We start from the raw sequence: 16,409 nt of genomic DNA, 5'->3' as shown, positions 1-16,409 counted from the left end.
AATATTTACGCGATGTCACATCGCCGCTCCATTTACATCATGGCTTCACCATGTAAAAGTCGCGCTGAAATATTTCCATTTTTATTATCCGCGGCTTTCACAGATTATTGAAATGGCTACCGAGGTATTGTCATTTTATCTTCTCGAGGGAATACAAAGATAATGTTGAAACGTATATGTCTGCAAAACAGGAGTGGTTCTTCGAGCTGAAGGATGTTACTAAAATTCGATTTGATGTTTTATATTGATTATTTAATATTTCATGACTGATGGAATGTTTTCACAATATCTTCGGGTTCTCCTGTAGTCGTTCACATAGTTCATGCTTCTTAAGTAACATTTATAAACGCAAAAGTAAAACATTCGATATGTCAGTTCTGGCAGGAATTAATTACGAAGAAAGAATGATGTGTACTAGTCATTCATTATTTAAGTCAGTATAATATGATGTACGTAGAATTTCTTTCTCATCAAATGAATTTCCTCGCTTAAAGGGCTTTACGATGTTACTCGCGAGCAAGGGAGAATATAATTATTTACACAGTATGAGTAAGCATTGCAATAATTTTTCAGTAAAATGCGAAGGAATTCATGGCCGGTTTTTAGCACAGCCCACAAATAGAATGTTTAAAACAATAAAAAAGGGAAGATTATTTCAGACTTCCTACACTGAGAAAAAAAATGTCATTGAACCAAAGAAATACTTCTTTGAATAGCACCAAAGAAAGATTTCGTTAAGGGATTTCATTCGATGAAGAATGATTTCTCTCAAATAAATTGTCATAATTCCGAAGAAGCGCCTATTTGAGTTAAATAAGTATTCTTTGAATAAACAAAATATTACCATGCTTTGTTCAAGCGCGTTTTTATTATAGGTGGATCTTAACCGGCTTGAACTGGTTTGCAGTACGTGTTATTCGAACCTTGTAATTCACTTTATATACACAAGTGTCCTGAGTGTGATTTGACACCTAAGTTGAAAAATTAAATTCTAAATGCTCTCCTATAACAGGTAACTTAATTGATGATTCAACGCTATAAAAAAATAAAAGTGGAAGTTCGTTGTTATTTTCAGGCCTCATGTGTTTTTCTACAAAATTAAAGGGTTGAATGGTGCCACCCAATCCTAGGCAAATCTGTTACTTCAGTTACTTTTTTTCTCTCTCGTCTAAATTGGCTCCACTCTATTGATATTTTATTTAGAATGCTCCAAATTCTTGCAGGTAACTTAGAACCAACATTGTGATCTGCGCGTGGAAGTTGTTGCTAAAAGGATAACGTTATCACAGTGGGAAATTATTATAAACAGAAAATTCGCAGGTTTCATTATTTTAAGAAATTCATCCCAGAGTGGAAATACTTTTCATACCATGGCTACATTCTTATCCCTTAATTGGGATGCCTATATAAGGAAAGGAGGAAAAAACCGAGGGCGTGATGATACCATCTGTTGGCCGACTGAGCTTTTTGACTGCGAATGAGACAAACAAGAATTCTTTATAAAATAGCCGATGTTACTAAGCTAATACGTAATTTCAATCTATTATCTTTATCAACTTGAGTCTAAAACTGAACCGAGAGATCCTTGAGATAGAGGTGCAAATGGACGTTATACAAGCTGAAACTTTTTAACACGTGGTGGAGATTCGACTTTTTAAGATGTATCCCAAAAAAATCAACTTACTGCTCTCAGTGGAATTCTGCAAATTTTAAAAAAAGTTTAAAAGCTTTAATAGTCCCATGAGACACTTGAAACCAATCGCAGAGTTTGTTTTCTGTTGTATAAAGTACCTGTATACAAGTATTATTTAGGTATACCGTGTGTGTAGATATTTTATGTAAATGATCATTTTTAATAATATACATTAATGTTCAATCGCAACTGTAAACGTACATAAATTCCTTGGAAGATAAACAGAGATGAGTTTAGGACGGTTAAGTTTAAAACACAAATAAATATGATTTACTGGGGACTCGATGGGGAAGTTCAAGAATCCGAATCATTAAAAGCATAAATCTATTGACGCAATTTTCGATTAACAGTATAAGTAATAATAACCACAGTATACGAAAAATACAAATTTATTTTGCTTGAATTTATAGTTACGTGTAACTGTAATAATTTTAGTAAAACAAAACATTGAAGTTATTTAACTCTGTAAATACATGGTGTACGAGGCAATCATTAGAAATTTAAAGCCGTGACAAATGTACGTTTAAACATTAACTCACTATGAAAGTGCAGAGTACTTAAAGAGTAAAAATAAATTGTTTACAGATGACTTTATACTCTTATTACAAACTTCTTTCTTAACATTAATTTGACAGTAGGCACATCGTGACAGGAGACACATTGACTATTAGATTTAACAGTAACATTCAAAATTAAATTTATAACGTATGTGTTTCCACAATTTCGCATTGTACTAGTATTTTCACTATAGACACCAAATTAATCAATACTGATTGAAACAGATCAAAATTGAATGTACCAATCGCAGAACGTATTTTTCCAGTAACAGCTATTTAATTACGATCAATGCTGCGACATAATGTAAACTGAAAATCAGGATCCTTATGATGATTGGTACAGATTCACTTTGATTTTATCTCTCTATCTTGAAAATACTAGTAAGTATTAAATTATTCTATAGACATATATACACACTATGTTGTTGGTGATTTTCAAATGACAAGTCAGGAATGGTACTGGAGGAGCCTAGTTAGTTTCAAAAACTTTCTCTCGTATTAAAATAACTGAGTATTTCATAGGATTCCGTTTCATAATTATTCAACAAACGCTAAACATCTGCACAATATATTATCAATGCATTGATAGTAGTATCACCTTGTATGACCAAACTCCTCTATTAAAAATTAAAATTAACAATGATCTTAGGGTGAGCTTCATTCCTAACATGCGCTACATGAAGATTAGTTTTCAGGTGGTGGAGTAGTAATTTTCCTTTTAAATAATAAAATATGTGGTTCTGAAAAGAAGAACATTTTGTGTTAATCATATGTACAAATACATCGATATATTTCATAGCGTAAACACGATTAAATACAAGGTATTCAGAAACACTTAAATTCGGAATACAACAAATAAGAAATAAAATATAACTTTAAAAAAATTAATGATTTTATACCTGGCTGATGAGTCATGTAGTGTACCCATCCTTTACTCTGTTGAACACCAATTTCTCTCCATTCATCTTCCGACATTAAATGGGTTTTTGGTACCAATTTTGCCATTTCCTTTGGCAAAACTACATGCCTGGAGAAAAAGACCATATAATTGAAAAAATTATATCACACCATCTTTCGGTATAAATTCTTTGAAAGATGTTGAAATAGGAAACTCGGTAGAGTAATTCCTTATTCAACATTTAAAAAAAGCAGATGTTATTGAATGTAATACTTCTTTTAATACAATAAAACTAATTATAAAAGGATGGGACCATAAACTATAATACACGCAATTTCTTTCTCGCGCCTTTACGCAATAAAAAAAAGTTAAAACAATTCGATATATTTATGAGTATGTTAGCGTTAAACTACGGTTAAAACCATGCCAACGAAATTACGTATCATAGCCTACAACCATCACAGCATCCAAACAAAAGGGTCGACCTCACCACCAGATTGAAACAAACCTGTACTCGTATTTATCGTCGTAATACTTTTCAGAGTAATAAATCTCATGTGGCATAATGCTGTGTCTTTTATTTATCACAGATCCACAAGAAAAGACACCGATACACGTTGGTAAAGCACTTTGAGCCCTTCAAAAATTTTCGAAAAACCTTGTGCGAGACGTATGTACGCTACCGAATTTAAAATCTAACGGATGTCGTTCTGGGAAGGAGTAGGGGGATCAATACGAGAATCGTTGAGCGACTATAATGTTGCACATTTCAGGTGGCCCAGTACACTTCTTAATTGAATCAACCAAAATCATCTAAAATATAACTTCTAATATTTTTAGTCGCTAGTGCAATTAAATTATCAACATTTTATTTAAGAAAAATGTCCTCCGTATTTTAAAATAGTGACTTATAAATTACATCAAGTCGATGGTAGTAGATATATCAGCTGTCTGAAATAGAAAGCAGTAGAAATCAAGATGGCGTTTGGAGCTGTGTAATTTAAGGTTATGTCTCGCATAGCGTCGTAAATACGTTGTGCTGGATATTTCTAAATGTAACATTTTTCTGCAAGATGGAAAAAGTTGTAGCCAAGTACGATGGTAAGGAGTCGAGTGCGAATTACAAGCATCATCGCAAACGAGATGAAAAATTGAAACACAACAGTAGAAGTGACAGTAAAGAACGTCATTCTAAATCGTCAAAAAATAGACCTAAATCATTGAAAAAGGGTGTTCAAAAAAAGAAGAAAAAACAACGAGATACCTCAGAGTCTTCCTCTCGTAAAAAGTCTTCCAAGCATAAGAGTAGAAAGAGGTAAATATATATTTGCTTTTTATCATTTCATTGTTAATTTCATTAGATACATTCAAACTAATATTTAATCATGTTAAATACAGATCGTCGTCATCGTCTTCATCTTCGTCTTCGTCATCATCCTCTGATTCCTCAGAAGAATCTTCGTCATCGAATTCTTCGTCTAATTCTACAAAATTATTGGAGAAACTGCAGAAACAACGAAAGAAACAAATTGAGGAACGTAAGCGGCAAAAAGAAATATTGAAAATAACTGAAACACCAGAAGAGAAAAGACTACGGCGTTTAAAGAAAAAAGAGGCCAAGGAACGTAAACGTAAAGAAAGAATGGGATGGGATAATGATTACTTACATTATACCAATACAGATAATCCATTTGGTGATGGGAATTTATTGTCCACATTTGTTTGGTCAAAGAAACTTGAGAAGGAAGGTTTACTCGGAGTTAGTAGAGAAGCACTTGAAACTAGAAATAGATATAAACAAGAAGAAAATAGGAGAGAATTAGAAAAAGTTAAGAAAAGACGACAAGAACGTGAGTTGGAAAGGCAACAAAGGGAAGAAGAAATGACCCTTTTACAAAGAGGAAAAGAAGCCGCACAGTTGGAGCAATGGGCCCGACAGGAAGATCAGTTCCACCTCGAACAGGCGAGATTAAGATCACGAATTAGAATTCAAGATGGTCGAGCAAAACCCATTGATCTTTTGGCAAAATACATTAGCGCAGAAGAAGAAGTAGATGCAGTAGAAATGCATGAACCTTATACTTATTTAAGGGGACTACAAGTGAAGGATTTAGAAGATCTTATAGAAGATATAAAAGTTTACAAAGAACTGGAACGTGGTAAAAATTTAGATTATTGGAATGACATTACAGTCATTGTTGAAGATGAATTACATAAACTGAGAAAGTTGGAAAGATCGGAGTACGAAGTTGGTAAGTTGTGTTTGATATTACTGTATGATATGTATCCAAAAATAATGTATCAATTATTTAATACGTATTTATTTTTAGCGGTTGGACGAAGAGAAGGGATTCATGAATCTGTAGCTAAAGATGTGACTACTGTTTTTAAAGGCAAGACTGCATCACAATTAGAACTTTTACAAATAGAAATTGAATCCAAAATTTCTGGCAAACCGGAAGGTGTAGATATCGGATACTGGGAAAGCCTTTTATCTCAATTGAAAGGTACTTATTTCAGTATAAATTATATTAATTGTTCAAGTTTGTAAATAAGAATTGCAAATTTTAAACATATATTTTGGATTTCAGCTCATATGGCAAGGGCTCGGCTTAGAGATCGACATCAAGAAAATTTGCGCAAAAAATTAGAAGTACTAATAGCAGAACAAGGTGTCGCTAGAACCGAAAGTGAAGCAGAAGATTCTCAGGCTGCTAGTGAACATTCTGCAAAGCAGGAGGAATCCATAACTACGGCTCATGAAAAAAGTGAAGAAAGTCAATCTGAGTAAGAATAAGCATTTGATAAGATATAAATTTACATAAAAATATTTTGCTTTTAACATTCTATGATTCAATAATATTTACTTTGCTTTTAGTGAAGAGAGAGAGAACAAAAATACAGCCGAAGAATTGTTGTCCGAGTCTTTCTGTGAATATGAAACGGGTGGTTATTCACCAAAGTATTTACTATCATCTGATTTGGAGCCAGGTACAATTGTAACTTTAGAGGAAGATGATACGCAGCGGCTGGAATACGCAAGAAATCAAGTTCTCAGTACTGGACGCAAAGTACAGAGCGTAATGACTTCAGAAGAACAAGCAATGCACAGAGAGGCGCGTAAGAATATGGGTTCGGATGAAGCACAATTCAGTGTCGAATCGTCTTTGGAAGCACAAATTTACCTGTGGTCTGACAAATATAGACCTCGAAAACCTAGATATTTCAACAGGGTTCATACAGGTTTTGAATGGAATAAATACAATCAAACTCATTACGATATGGACAATCCGCCTCCCAAAATTGTGCAGGGATATAAATTCAATATCTTCTATCCGGATCTCATTGACAAAAATACAACGCCAGAATATTTTTTGGTAAGAACTTAAGATTTTAACAGCACAAGAATAAAAGATACTTAACTAAATATTCTTTTACATACCAACGTGAAAACATTTTTTTATTTCAGACACCATGTGCTGATAATAAAGATTTTGCCATCCTTCGATTTCATGCAGGACCACCATACGAAGACATTGCATTCAAAATTGTTAACAGAGAATGGGAATACTCATACAAGCGTGGTTTCAGGTGTCAGTTTCACAACAATATATTTCAATTGTGGTTTCATTTTAAACGATACCGATACCGTCGTTAAGGTATTTATATTTTGTACATATATATAAGTATATAAAGAAAAATGTTAACTTAAAATTATAAAAGAAAATTGTCTAAAGTGACGCTATAACGATAAATTGTAATAAAATAAGATACGTCAAATTCCTTGCTTTTGAAACGTACTTTCCTATCATGGGCCCACATGTTACATATAGTACATTGCGTCGCACTTCAGATAATAAAAAGCGAAAGTTATTGTGAGGAAATTATCTTCATTACTCAATACGATAGATTTTACGCTGCGTAATCGTTTTATCTCATTGTTGCGTATTCTTTGTCGCGCAATGACACGAGCACGCAGAACAACTCCAGGGCGAATAAAAGCGTATATAATCGATAGTTAATAGATAACTGTTAAGAGGTAGCGGGAATCAAACGGTCTACTATCACGCACATGACAATTTTCCATTTTGTATGGCCTTGGTTAATTGCCATGCATGTCCATAAATATTACAGGAATGCGACGTATCAAATACTAATTGCACATAAGAGATACAATAATTTCTAGTTTGTAAAATCTATATATATACTTTTTCTAAAATATCGAATTTTTTGACATCGATTCAATATTTTTGTTTTAGTAATGTAGTGGTACAAGCAAAATTAGACATTTTAGCGGGTTTATGCTATCGTAATTCGTGATGCACCTACTGTGCATGTATGACACCACCAGGGTGTATTACGAAAATTATAGTTAACAGTGGTCGTTGGATCGATTTTCTCCACCACCTGTATTCTCACTCAGCCATAGAGAGAAAGCGAAACTCTACAGGCCTGAAACTATACGAACCCAATGGCAAGGTAAAACGATGCTCAGTACTCCTTGCTACTCGACGCCAGACAGAGAAGCGGTTCTACTTGACTTCTTCAATTTCTAAACGAAGTTAATTACATAAAATAAAAAACATACAGTCGCCCTTACGAACTTCTAATCACTGTGTGGTTTTGCAATCTAGTATACATGTATTATCTCATTTATTTGTACACTGAAAGGATCGGAAAAAGTTGAAGAAATTTTGTAAAAGGTCCCGGACCAGTTTGTCAATGAAAACCCACGATGTTATCAATGTGGTTTGGATGTTTTCTATTTGTTTTTCTTAATATGACTCGTATAATTAATTTCATAAACGTATAGTTAATACAAATAATAATTTGTTAGATTCGCAAGTAAAAAGAGTCCTATGCATAAGTGTTGAATCTGACGACGAAATTATTAAAAAAAAAAAAAAAAAAAGGAGAAAACGGATCCAAGTTGATGAGAAAAAGTGTAATTACAAAGTTTAGTAAGCATTGTGTGAGAATGCATGAAAGACGTGGGTGTGGCAGGATACTGTTTTTATTTTCGTTTATACATATATATATTTTATAAAACGAAAATTCTTCTCTACCCGGTCTCCGTTGAAGTTGGGAAGTAAATAAATGTTCCCTTAACGATGTTTGGCTAAATCATCGTATACATTGAATTTTTGTATGAAGTGATATACTTTATATAAAAGATTAATTGAGAGTCTTTGTATGTGCATATAGTGGGAACAGAATTAAATAAAATGAATAAAAATAGATAAATCAAACGGACTCTTGAAAATAAACGGAGCGAGGCTTAGCAAGCCTTGCGTGAACACGAGACCCGGTCGAAACTTGGAAAAATTTTTCACAATTCGGACGCGATGTTTTCGAAAAAAGGCCTTCCCTAACAGTTGTTCAGAAACGATAACTGCAAACATGTCCTCGCTCAATAGCAATTTTGATAAACCGAAAATTATAACGCGCGGAAACGTCGAAATTCGACCGAATCGGGTGGACATTTCACATGACGTTTCTTTGAACCGCAACATCAAGGATGTCGTGTAAATAACGTATCTATCATTTAGGGAGTATTATCATGTGCTCGCACGATCGACTTTGGGGACACGTAAATTCATGATAAGGTAACGAGACGTCATGAAGTGGAAAAAGAGCTCTTCGGAATTTCTTTCCGAAAAGACGTTTCTGATAATCAAAGATAACTTGAAGAGTTTGGAGGGAAACGAGGAGAACTTAGATGGTGAGTCGCGTGATCCCAGCAAAAATCTTTTTTTTGTCTTTTTTTTCAGCCGTTGTTCACGCACGAGGGTGACTTTTTACCTCGTTTTAATTTTATTAACCTGTGACCGTTTAATTGAAAATTAAATATGTATACATTCCGGACAATGTGTAAAAAATAATGCGTCTTACTCGAATTTATCACATTGTGCACACTATAGATATTGATACATCGCGTACACGCGCTGAGAAAAAAAAACGATTTTTCTTTCAAGGAAATTATTTCTTTGAATGGAAGTTAATGAACTGTAGCATAAAATCAAAGAAATTCTTCTCTTAGTGTAGGCATTGAGTGGCATAAGTAATTGTTCGCGCATAGCTTACTATTTATTCAAATCAAGTGGTTTGTCGCAAAACTAAGGAAGATTTCCTTATCCTTTATCCGCACTAAATATAAATTTAATTTATCGCTAAAGGATTAAGAGGAAATCGTCCAGCTCTTGTGAGCGATTCATCGCTGTGGTAAATTCGCAATAAGTTCTTCTGTCCAGGAAAATCGGATCCGAATGCCAGGGGAAAGTCAAGATCGGCAACGAACACGGGAACCTGGCCCCCGAAAGTGAAGAAGCCGATCTTGGGCGAGAACGAAAGACCAAAGACTGCGAATCTGGAGAAGCCCAGCGTGCTGGACCCGAAGCTGGTGAACAAGCTCGACATGTCCCTCCTGAGCAAGGAACTGCTGATGACTCGAATCCGTCACAAAGGCGTCGACAGGTCGAACATAATGGCCTTGACAAAGCGTCGTAGGAGCGTCCCTATAGGAGACCATCAGCGACGTTCGATATCGACTGCAGTTGCAGCTGCAACGAAGAACGCGAGCACGGGGGTATTGTTGCTCGTGCGACAGAAACGTCAAAGTTTCGAGCCTTTGACGGACTCGGAACTGTGTAACGGGGAACTTGCATCAGGATCACCGACTGGGAGGAGACATTCGAGAAGCAGGCTGGCGAACGCGCTAAACAGTCAGCAGGTGAAAACGAACTCGAGGAATCAGGGGAACGTGTCAACGAGAATCAGCGCGGTGAGCCCCGAAGATAGGTCTGCGAAAACGAGCTCGGGAAGTTCCTCGGATGGCTCCACGAGGAAGAATCTAGCGAACTCTTCAAGGGTGAACCAGGGTGGGTTGTCGTTGGCGCGCAGGAAATGTCAAAGTTTCGAGCCTAGAATAGAATGGGAGGTGTGTGATCCGGAGATTCCGTCCGATCGACCGCTTGAGAAGCGACGAGGTTCAAGGCTGAGCCTGGCGAACGTCAGAGATGGGTCGAGTAGGATAAGTGTCGTCAATTCCCAGGACGAGTCGACCAGGACCAGCACCGGTAGTTCTCCAGATCGGTCCGCGAAGGTAATTCCGGGGAATTCTCACGGCGACCTGAAGAAAATACATCCCGTGAGCTCCCAGGATGGCTCTCTATGTTCTCCAGATTGCTCCATAAGTACTGTTCTGACGAATCTTCCGGATGAGTCAAAGAGAACGAGTTTGGTGAACCAAGATGGCAACACCAGAACCAGTCTCGGAGTGCAGTCACTAGCTCGGCAGAAACGACAGAGTTTCGAGCCTCCTACGGATTTGGAGTCGACCATCGTGGACATCTCGTTGAGTCGACCCATCGCGAAGAGGCGCGCCAAAGCAAACCCTAGGATGAAAGCTAATTCTATCAACGCGAAGGACCGTTCTATGACGCATGGATCAATCGGTAAGAACGAGTCCCCGAGAACGACCTCGGAAAATTCAAAAGACAGATCGAAGATGATCCCGACGAGTCCCCCGAGTGGATCCATCAGACGCACCCCAACGAATCCCAGAAATGGATCGACCAAGGTAAGTCTAGGGAACTCTCAGGACTGTTTGTCAAGAGTCGGTTAGGTAAATCCTCGCAATGGCTTCCTTGATCCACAGAGGACAAACGATCCAGAGTCCCGAAGACTCGACGACAATAACAACGGGAACAAGACCAGTCTGACTCCTGCGGGAGAGATCTCATCCCTGACCTCCCTCAAGAGGAAGAACTCGAAGGCAGCCATCTCGAGCGACGTGGAGCTCTTCACCAGCACCGTCGAAAGCGCTCCGGAACCCTGCAAAACCTGTGGAAGACCCGACCAACCCGAGCGTTTTCACAGTCACCCTAAAACCGCGTTACCCAGGAGAGTTCAAGAGAAAGAGACGTACAAGACGACCCCGAAATTCGCCGTGCCGAAGACCGTTCAGAAACCCGTAGCCCTCAATTTTCGCAGCGAAAAGGTGAAAGGGAAACCCGAGGAAGAATCAGCCTCTGGGGACCGGAAGCCAAGGTCTCCCGAGACCGGAAGTCCTCTTGGAGAATCACGCACCGATAACCGGACGTGGACTCGAAGAGTCTCCCCTGGGAAAAGAAAACCCAGGACTGTCGTTTGTTATATCTGCGGTCGGCAATTCGGCTCGACTAGTTTTCCTATTCATGAGCCTAAATGTCTGCAGGTGAGTCCAGACTTCACGAGATCGGCCTGAACGAAGTAAATTCCACAATCGTCATATGTTATATCACATATCAATTATAGTAATCGTATATATTATTAAATGCTTAAAGTAAAGAGACGTAGCGCTCAGTTTTTTTTTTCTGAGGCCCATGCACTTAGACGCTCTATCATTTTCTTATACTTTATAATATATCTTACGTCAAATTCATTACGTCTTGTGTAGACACTTCCTTGGAATCTAATTTTTTTTTTATAATAACTTAATTACAAAACGCCTTTTATTGAATGTTTTTAAGTCTCGGGACTGTATAATGATTCCGATTGAGCGTGCACGAATTCGTTTATTTTGACGCTCGCTTAATCGAAAGATTAGTCATACATCTACTCCATATGGAGATTGATTACGTGATTATGTTCATCGCGGAACATGAGTCGGTTCCATGCGTCGACTTCATCCTTGAGAGTAACTCTTTCGTCCACGCAACGTATTACATCATGGGTACTCTAAAGCGAATGACAAAAAAGGAACCGATGCATCCGTTGTTTTTTGTTCCCTGGTGCGAGACTAATGGTGAACGTCTTTGCAGAAATGGGAGCGGGAAAATAATTCTCTGGACCCTTCGCAAAGGCGCTCTTTACCGCGAAAACCGAGCATCCCTCTGGACCACCAGGATTGGAATTCTGTTGCATGGGAGCAAAGTCAGGTGCAATAATTAATACAATAATCTTGTAAATCGAAGTCTTTATACTGCCCCAACCAAAGGTATATTTACGTTGAAAAATACCTTTTCAACTCCATTCACGTAGAGTTCATTTATTCGATCTCTAAAGCTGCTTGGGGACCTTCAATTTCACCGGACATATCGATAATATCTAATTTCGCATTTTAAAAAAATGTTTCGATTGGTGCAATAAGCGTAGTGACTTTGACAATCCGTGGGGAATTATTAAAAATGGTTCAGCTAAAGAGATGCGACTTTAATTCCAGGCGGGAGTTACAATGCCACTCTAAGAGTGACCTCTTATTTTAATAAGATAACACTATCTATGTACTGTTTTATAACGATCGTATTGAAAGCGTAAAAAGCTGCTTTGCAAGTTCAAGTGCGTGACATTGGGGAATGCAGGTGTGTCATGGCTTTGCGTTCGATCGATCGCGGAAGGGAATCGCGCATAAACGCAATTGCGTTTCGTGACGGAAACTACGTCTACCTTCGACGATAGCAAAGAGGTCGAAGGCGAGGTTGAGAACCCGAATTGCCCTTTAAAATACCTTGATTTGTGACATTGTTAATTTCAAGAACGAATCGCATCTTGTACCACCATTTCGTTCATAATAATAACACCAGCCTTCGAGACTAGTTCATTTGAGATTTTTTTAATTTTTCCCGGAAACCAGTCTTTGATCAACCTGGAAATTATTATTTTTTTTTAATATGAGATAGACCTAGGAACAGATTTACAGAGGAACTCGAGCTAAATTTATGCCACGGTCGACATTAAATATATCTTTGATAATTGTTAGTAGGTCGACCGAGATTCGAGTCTCAAAGCCTTCGCGAGCTTTGAGAAAAATTCTAAACAAGCTTCCAGGTCTTGGTTATTGCTCGAAGTATATTGAGGACACTTTTGACGTCAGGTTTCTAATGTAGAATGAAAATGCATCAAAGACTTCGTGATAAGTTAAAGTATTTTTACGCGCGAGTTGGGTGTTATTCTGTGCTCCAGATTCCGACCTGTATAAGAGTTCAACGTGGAAGCTTATTCCTTAGTGAATTCTTACACCAGCTTGATAAATCGCATTGCAACAACGTGGCACACAAGCTGCACGTTACAATGCATCGTTAGTGTTAAAATTAATTTCGTATTCCCAAAGCTTAATATCAATTTGAGTAATTATCACTCTTCTGAACTGATAGATAAGACTGATAGAGATATGTAGAAAAAGGTTTAAACGTGTATGTTATTAATCTCTCTTGTACATAGATCTAGTCTATCCTTTGACAGGGTTGGTTTTCTAATTTACTCGAATTGCAAAATTTACAAGGAACTTAAAATGAAATATATTTTTATATTTAGGCGCAGCTGGTACCATGTTCAAAATGCGGAAGGACGTTTTTGCCAGATCGTCATCCCGTACACGAAAGGAGCTGTAAAGCGACCCCTAAAGTACGGTACATGTATACAAGACCGCCTAATTCCTTTATTATTATCGATTAACGAGCACGCATGCAATGTTTAAGAATTCAGAAGGGGAAAAGACTGAGAGGTCCGAAACTGTGGGGAAATCTTCCTGGCCGGTCAATGTTGGGCCTAACACAATTCCATGTCAAATATGTGGCAGGAATTTTGGCACGAGAAGCATTAAAATCCACGAGCCTCAATGTATAAAGCGATCAAACGCTACACGTGACACCACTTTTGCAAGTCGACAAGAAAAGGGAATTTTTGAAAGTGAGAAAAGCTTCGCGGGGTCCAACGGAAGATCGCAAAAGAGTTCAGAGAAGGTGAGTCGTTGTTGAAGAAACAATATAATTTTTTTTTGTTGTATAACTTCATGACACGTATAAATATAATATGTAGCATTATTTGTACGTTTCTAATCCTGCGATTTATGGGACGTCCTGGATAGAATTTTTATAAATTGTAGAAGGATTTGGAAAATCTATGCAATTCATATAGGATAATAAATAATGTTTTTACTCGAGTAATAGTGTTTCCTTTTTTCTTTTTAGGGAATCATGCAACGAAAAACCTTAACGTGTTACATATGCGGTAGAGACTTCGGATCCATAAGTATTACTATACATGAACCACAATGTTTGAAAAAATGGCATTTGGAGAACGAGAAACTGCCGCCGAATCAAAGGCGGAACGAGCCCAGAAAGCCAGATTTGATTTATATCTGTGAGTATCAACAATTCAAGATATACTAACAATACGGTTATAATTAAATTCGTAAACGAGTGATTACGTTATTTCATGTCAAGTTTCCATTTGCAAAAGAGATGAATTCGCTCTTATATTTCTTCTGAAGGATTATTTTCATCTGCAGGAAATAGTACCATAATAAAAGTTTCAAATAACTTCTGATACTTTTCTAAACTCCTAATTCTTTTATTTTTATCTCGAATTACCTTCGTTGGAAATGTCAGCACCAGTTCCCAGAGTCTTGAATTTATTACATATTTGCAATTACCTCGTATCATGAGTGCTATTCTCTGTCTTTCAAGTTAATTCCTGTTGCCCTGAAATCAATGAAATATTCATGTGTCGTGCTCTTATCTGCCATCTGTGCAACGTGTTTAAGGGTGAATGCCCTTTAGAATCGATTTGGTGGAAAGCGCTCTGGAGGGAAACGCATGACGTGACTACTTGACCACGAGCTCGCATTGTCGTGCCTGCAAGTGTTGCAGTTCGTCAATTCTGCTAGCCGGAGAAAAGAGAAGATCAAAAGGCGACGTGTGTGGATCCTAGGAATCGGTTGCGTGAAACTCGGAACTTGTGGCCTATCGAGTCATTATTTCCATTTCCATTTCGTTTATCGCCATTGCTAATCGGAAGGTCAACACGACACATGCCATCGATTGAATGCGCCTAGTCGAGGATAAATTGTGGTCTCATCGGTTCAGCTGTTTAACAATGTCCTTCAAGTTGCTCTATGTAATTGTCCTTTCATACGGAAATTTCTGTCGGTAGAACATAAATTTAAGAATAAATTCGATTTCCAAACGTTCCTATGAAGTTTTGTAAAATGTAGTTAACCGAGGACAGCGACGGTGTAATTGGGTACTGAGGAGACAATTAACGAAAGTCTTGTCACTGATAAAGGAATTATTCATTCCAGGGAACTCAATTGAAGGAACCGCTGCAATAGATTTGGATGCAATGGCTGAAGCTAGCTGGCGTTCTCATTTGGATCAGCTTGTTCCTTGCAAGCGTTGCGGAAGGACGTTCAATCCCGATCGAGTGGAAATTCATGAACGAAATTGCAAAAGCAAACGTTAACCGATTTCTACGGTGTGGATCTATTCTCTGATAAACATCGTCCTTATTGATACGTTTCATCCATGCATTTATATGTATGTTCAGTAAACCTTGTCGTTAACTTAGTCTACCGATAAGAATAGAAAATGCATTCGTAGCGTTGGTAAAATGAGCGAGCGGTGAGATGTACCAGTTACTAAAATAAGCAACTCAGCAGAATATTTGTAAGCAGAATTTCTTACATTGGTCTAGAATAGGAATTTATTGGGAAACGTCATTCTATGTACAGTTATTATATCTATATCTATTTTTGTAGCGTGTCTGACGGTATACAGTCTAACGTCTACTCAGAACTTCAATGTCTGTACATGTACATAAATTCCCTCTCAATTTTATAACTACGGTATTTGGTAAAAGTTATGTTCTTCAAGAGATTTTGATAACATTTATTTATGACATTATTTGGTTTCATCTTTTCTCATCGATACATTATCTCTTGTTGCTCAGTGAGGTCCCCTTTAAAGCAAGGGATTTTTAGTGTAAATATTTCTGCAATCATCGCATCACCGTGTCTGCTAGCTGACATCTGAATGTGGCTAACCCATTCAAAATAAAAATTTATATATAATAAATAGTTTAGAGACTATTTAATAACGTATTAAATTCAATTAAGAAGTAATCCGATTCTAAGTTCAAAATTACCGCCCATGGAGACTAAAGACAAGGACAAACTGCATGGGACTCGTCATGGCAGAGATGAATTGAGAGATTGCTCACGGGCAGGATCGTGGATCGCATCCTGTGCTGCCCTCTGCTTTCGTACGTTAGCTTTCACCGTTTTTTGCCCCTAAGGGCGGTGCAACGAAATTCTGGTAGGGGCTCGCGCACTCGCGATGGCGGTACCATCTACCAGTCACCGTTGGTGGCTCATGTACTCGTGATGGTAATACCATGCGGCAGTTGACGGTGGTGGCTTACCTACGCTTACCGATACTGCTCGCTTTTGATGGTAAGGGACGAACACTCGTGACGCTCCATTTGACTTTATCTAGTTATCTAC

General features: G+C 37.6%; 2 protein-coding genes across 2 annotated transcripts; one reads left to right on the top strand and one right to left on the bottom strand.

The window, feature by feature from the left end:
* Positions 1 to 2,059: 2,059 nt before the first annotated feature.
* LOC105697299 (cyclin-dependent kinases regulatory subunit) lies at positions 2,060 to 3,774 on the bottom strand. The gene is made up of 3 exons (XM_012420498.2): positions 3,657 to 3,774; positions 3,150 to 3,277; positions 2,060 to 2,990 (listed from the first exon to the last, which is right to left on the bottom strand). Exons 1-3 carry the CDS (start codon positions 3,710 to 3,712, stop codon positions 2,935 to 2,937), a joined length of 240 nt encoding a protein of 79 aa, XP_012275921.1. The 5' UTR covers positions 3,713 to 3,774; the 3' UTR covers positions 2,060 to 2,934.
* Positions 3,775 to 4,198: 424 nt separating this feature from the next.
* Positions 4,199 to 15,626, top strand: LOC105697297. Its single transcript, XM_023434806.1, has 12 exons — positions 4,199 to 4,463; positions 4,547 to 5,400; positions 5,479 to 5,655; positions 5,740 to 5,935; positions 6,027 to 6,525; positions 9,474 to 10,727; positions 10,806 to 11,363; positions 11,950 to 12,066; positions 13,442 to 13,531; positions 13,606 to 13,869; positions 14,098 to 14,269; positions 15,210 to 15,626. The coding sequence occupies exons 1-12, from the start codon at positions 4,222 to 4,224 to the stop codon at positions 15,368 to 15,370; spliced, it is 4,584 nt and encodes a 1,527-aa protein (XP_023290574.1). The 5' UTR covers positions 4,199 to 4,221; the 3' UTR covers positions 15,371 to 15,626.
* Positions 15,627 to 16,409: the final 783 nt, after the last annotated feature.

This window comes from Orussus abietinus, unplaced genomic scaffold (assembly GCF_000612105.2).
Source record: "Orussus abietinus isolate OABI.00-Male unplaced genomic scaffold, Oabi_2.0 scaffold110, whole genome shotgun sequence".
NCBI lineage: Eukaryota > Metazoa > Arthropoda > Insecta > Hymenoptera > Orussidae > Orussus > Orussus abietinus.
Note: the sequence above shows the minus strand (reverse complement) of the source record. Positions and strands in the feature narration are given on the sequence as shown.

Coding starts and splice junctions, on each gene's coding strand:
- LOC105697299 (XM_012420498.2), bottom strand. CDS start 3,712: ATGCCACATGAGATTTATTACTCTGAAAAGTATTACGACGATAAATAC. Junction 3,278..3,656: donor GACGATAAATACGAGTACAG/GTTTGTTTCAAT, acceptor CTTTTTCTCCAG/GCATGTAGTTTTGCCAAAGG. Junction 2,991..3,149: donor CTACATGACTCATCAGCCAG/GTATAAAATCAT, acceptor TCTTCTTTTCAG/AACCACATATTTTATTATTT.
- LOC105697297 (XM_023434806.1), top strand. CDS start 4,222: ATGGAAAAAGTTGTAGCCAAGTACGATGGTAAGGAGTCGAGTGCGAAT. Junction 10,728..10,805: donor CCAGAAATGGATCGACCAAG/GTAAGTCTAGGG, acceptor CTTGATCCACAG/AGGACAAACGATCCAGAGTC. Junction 11,364..11,949: donor ATGAGCCTAAATGTCTGCAG/GTGAGTCCAGAC, acceptor ACGTCTTTGCAG/AAATGGGAGCGGGAAAATAA.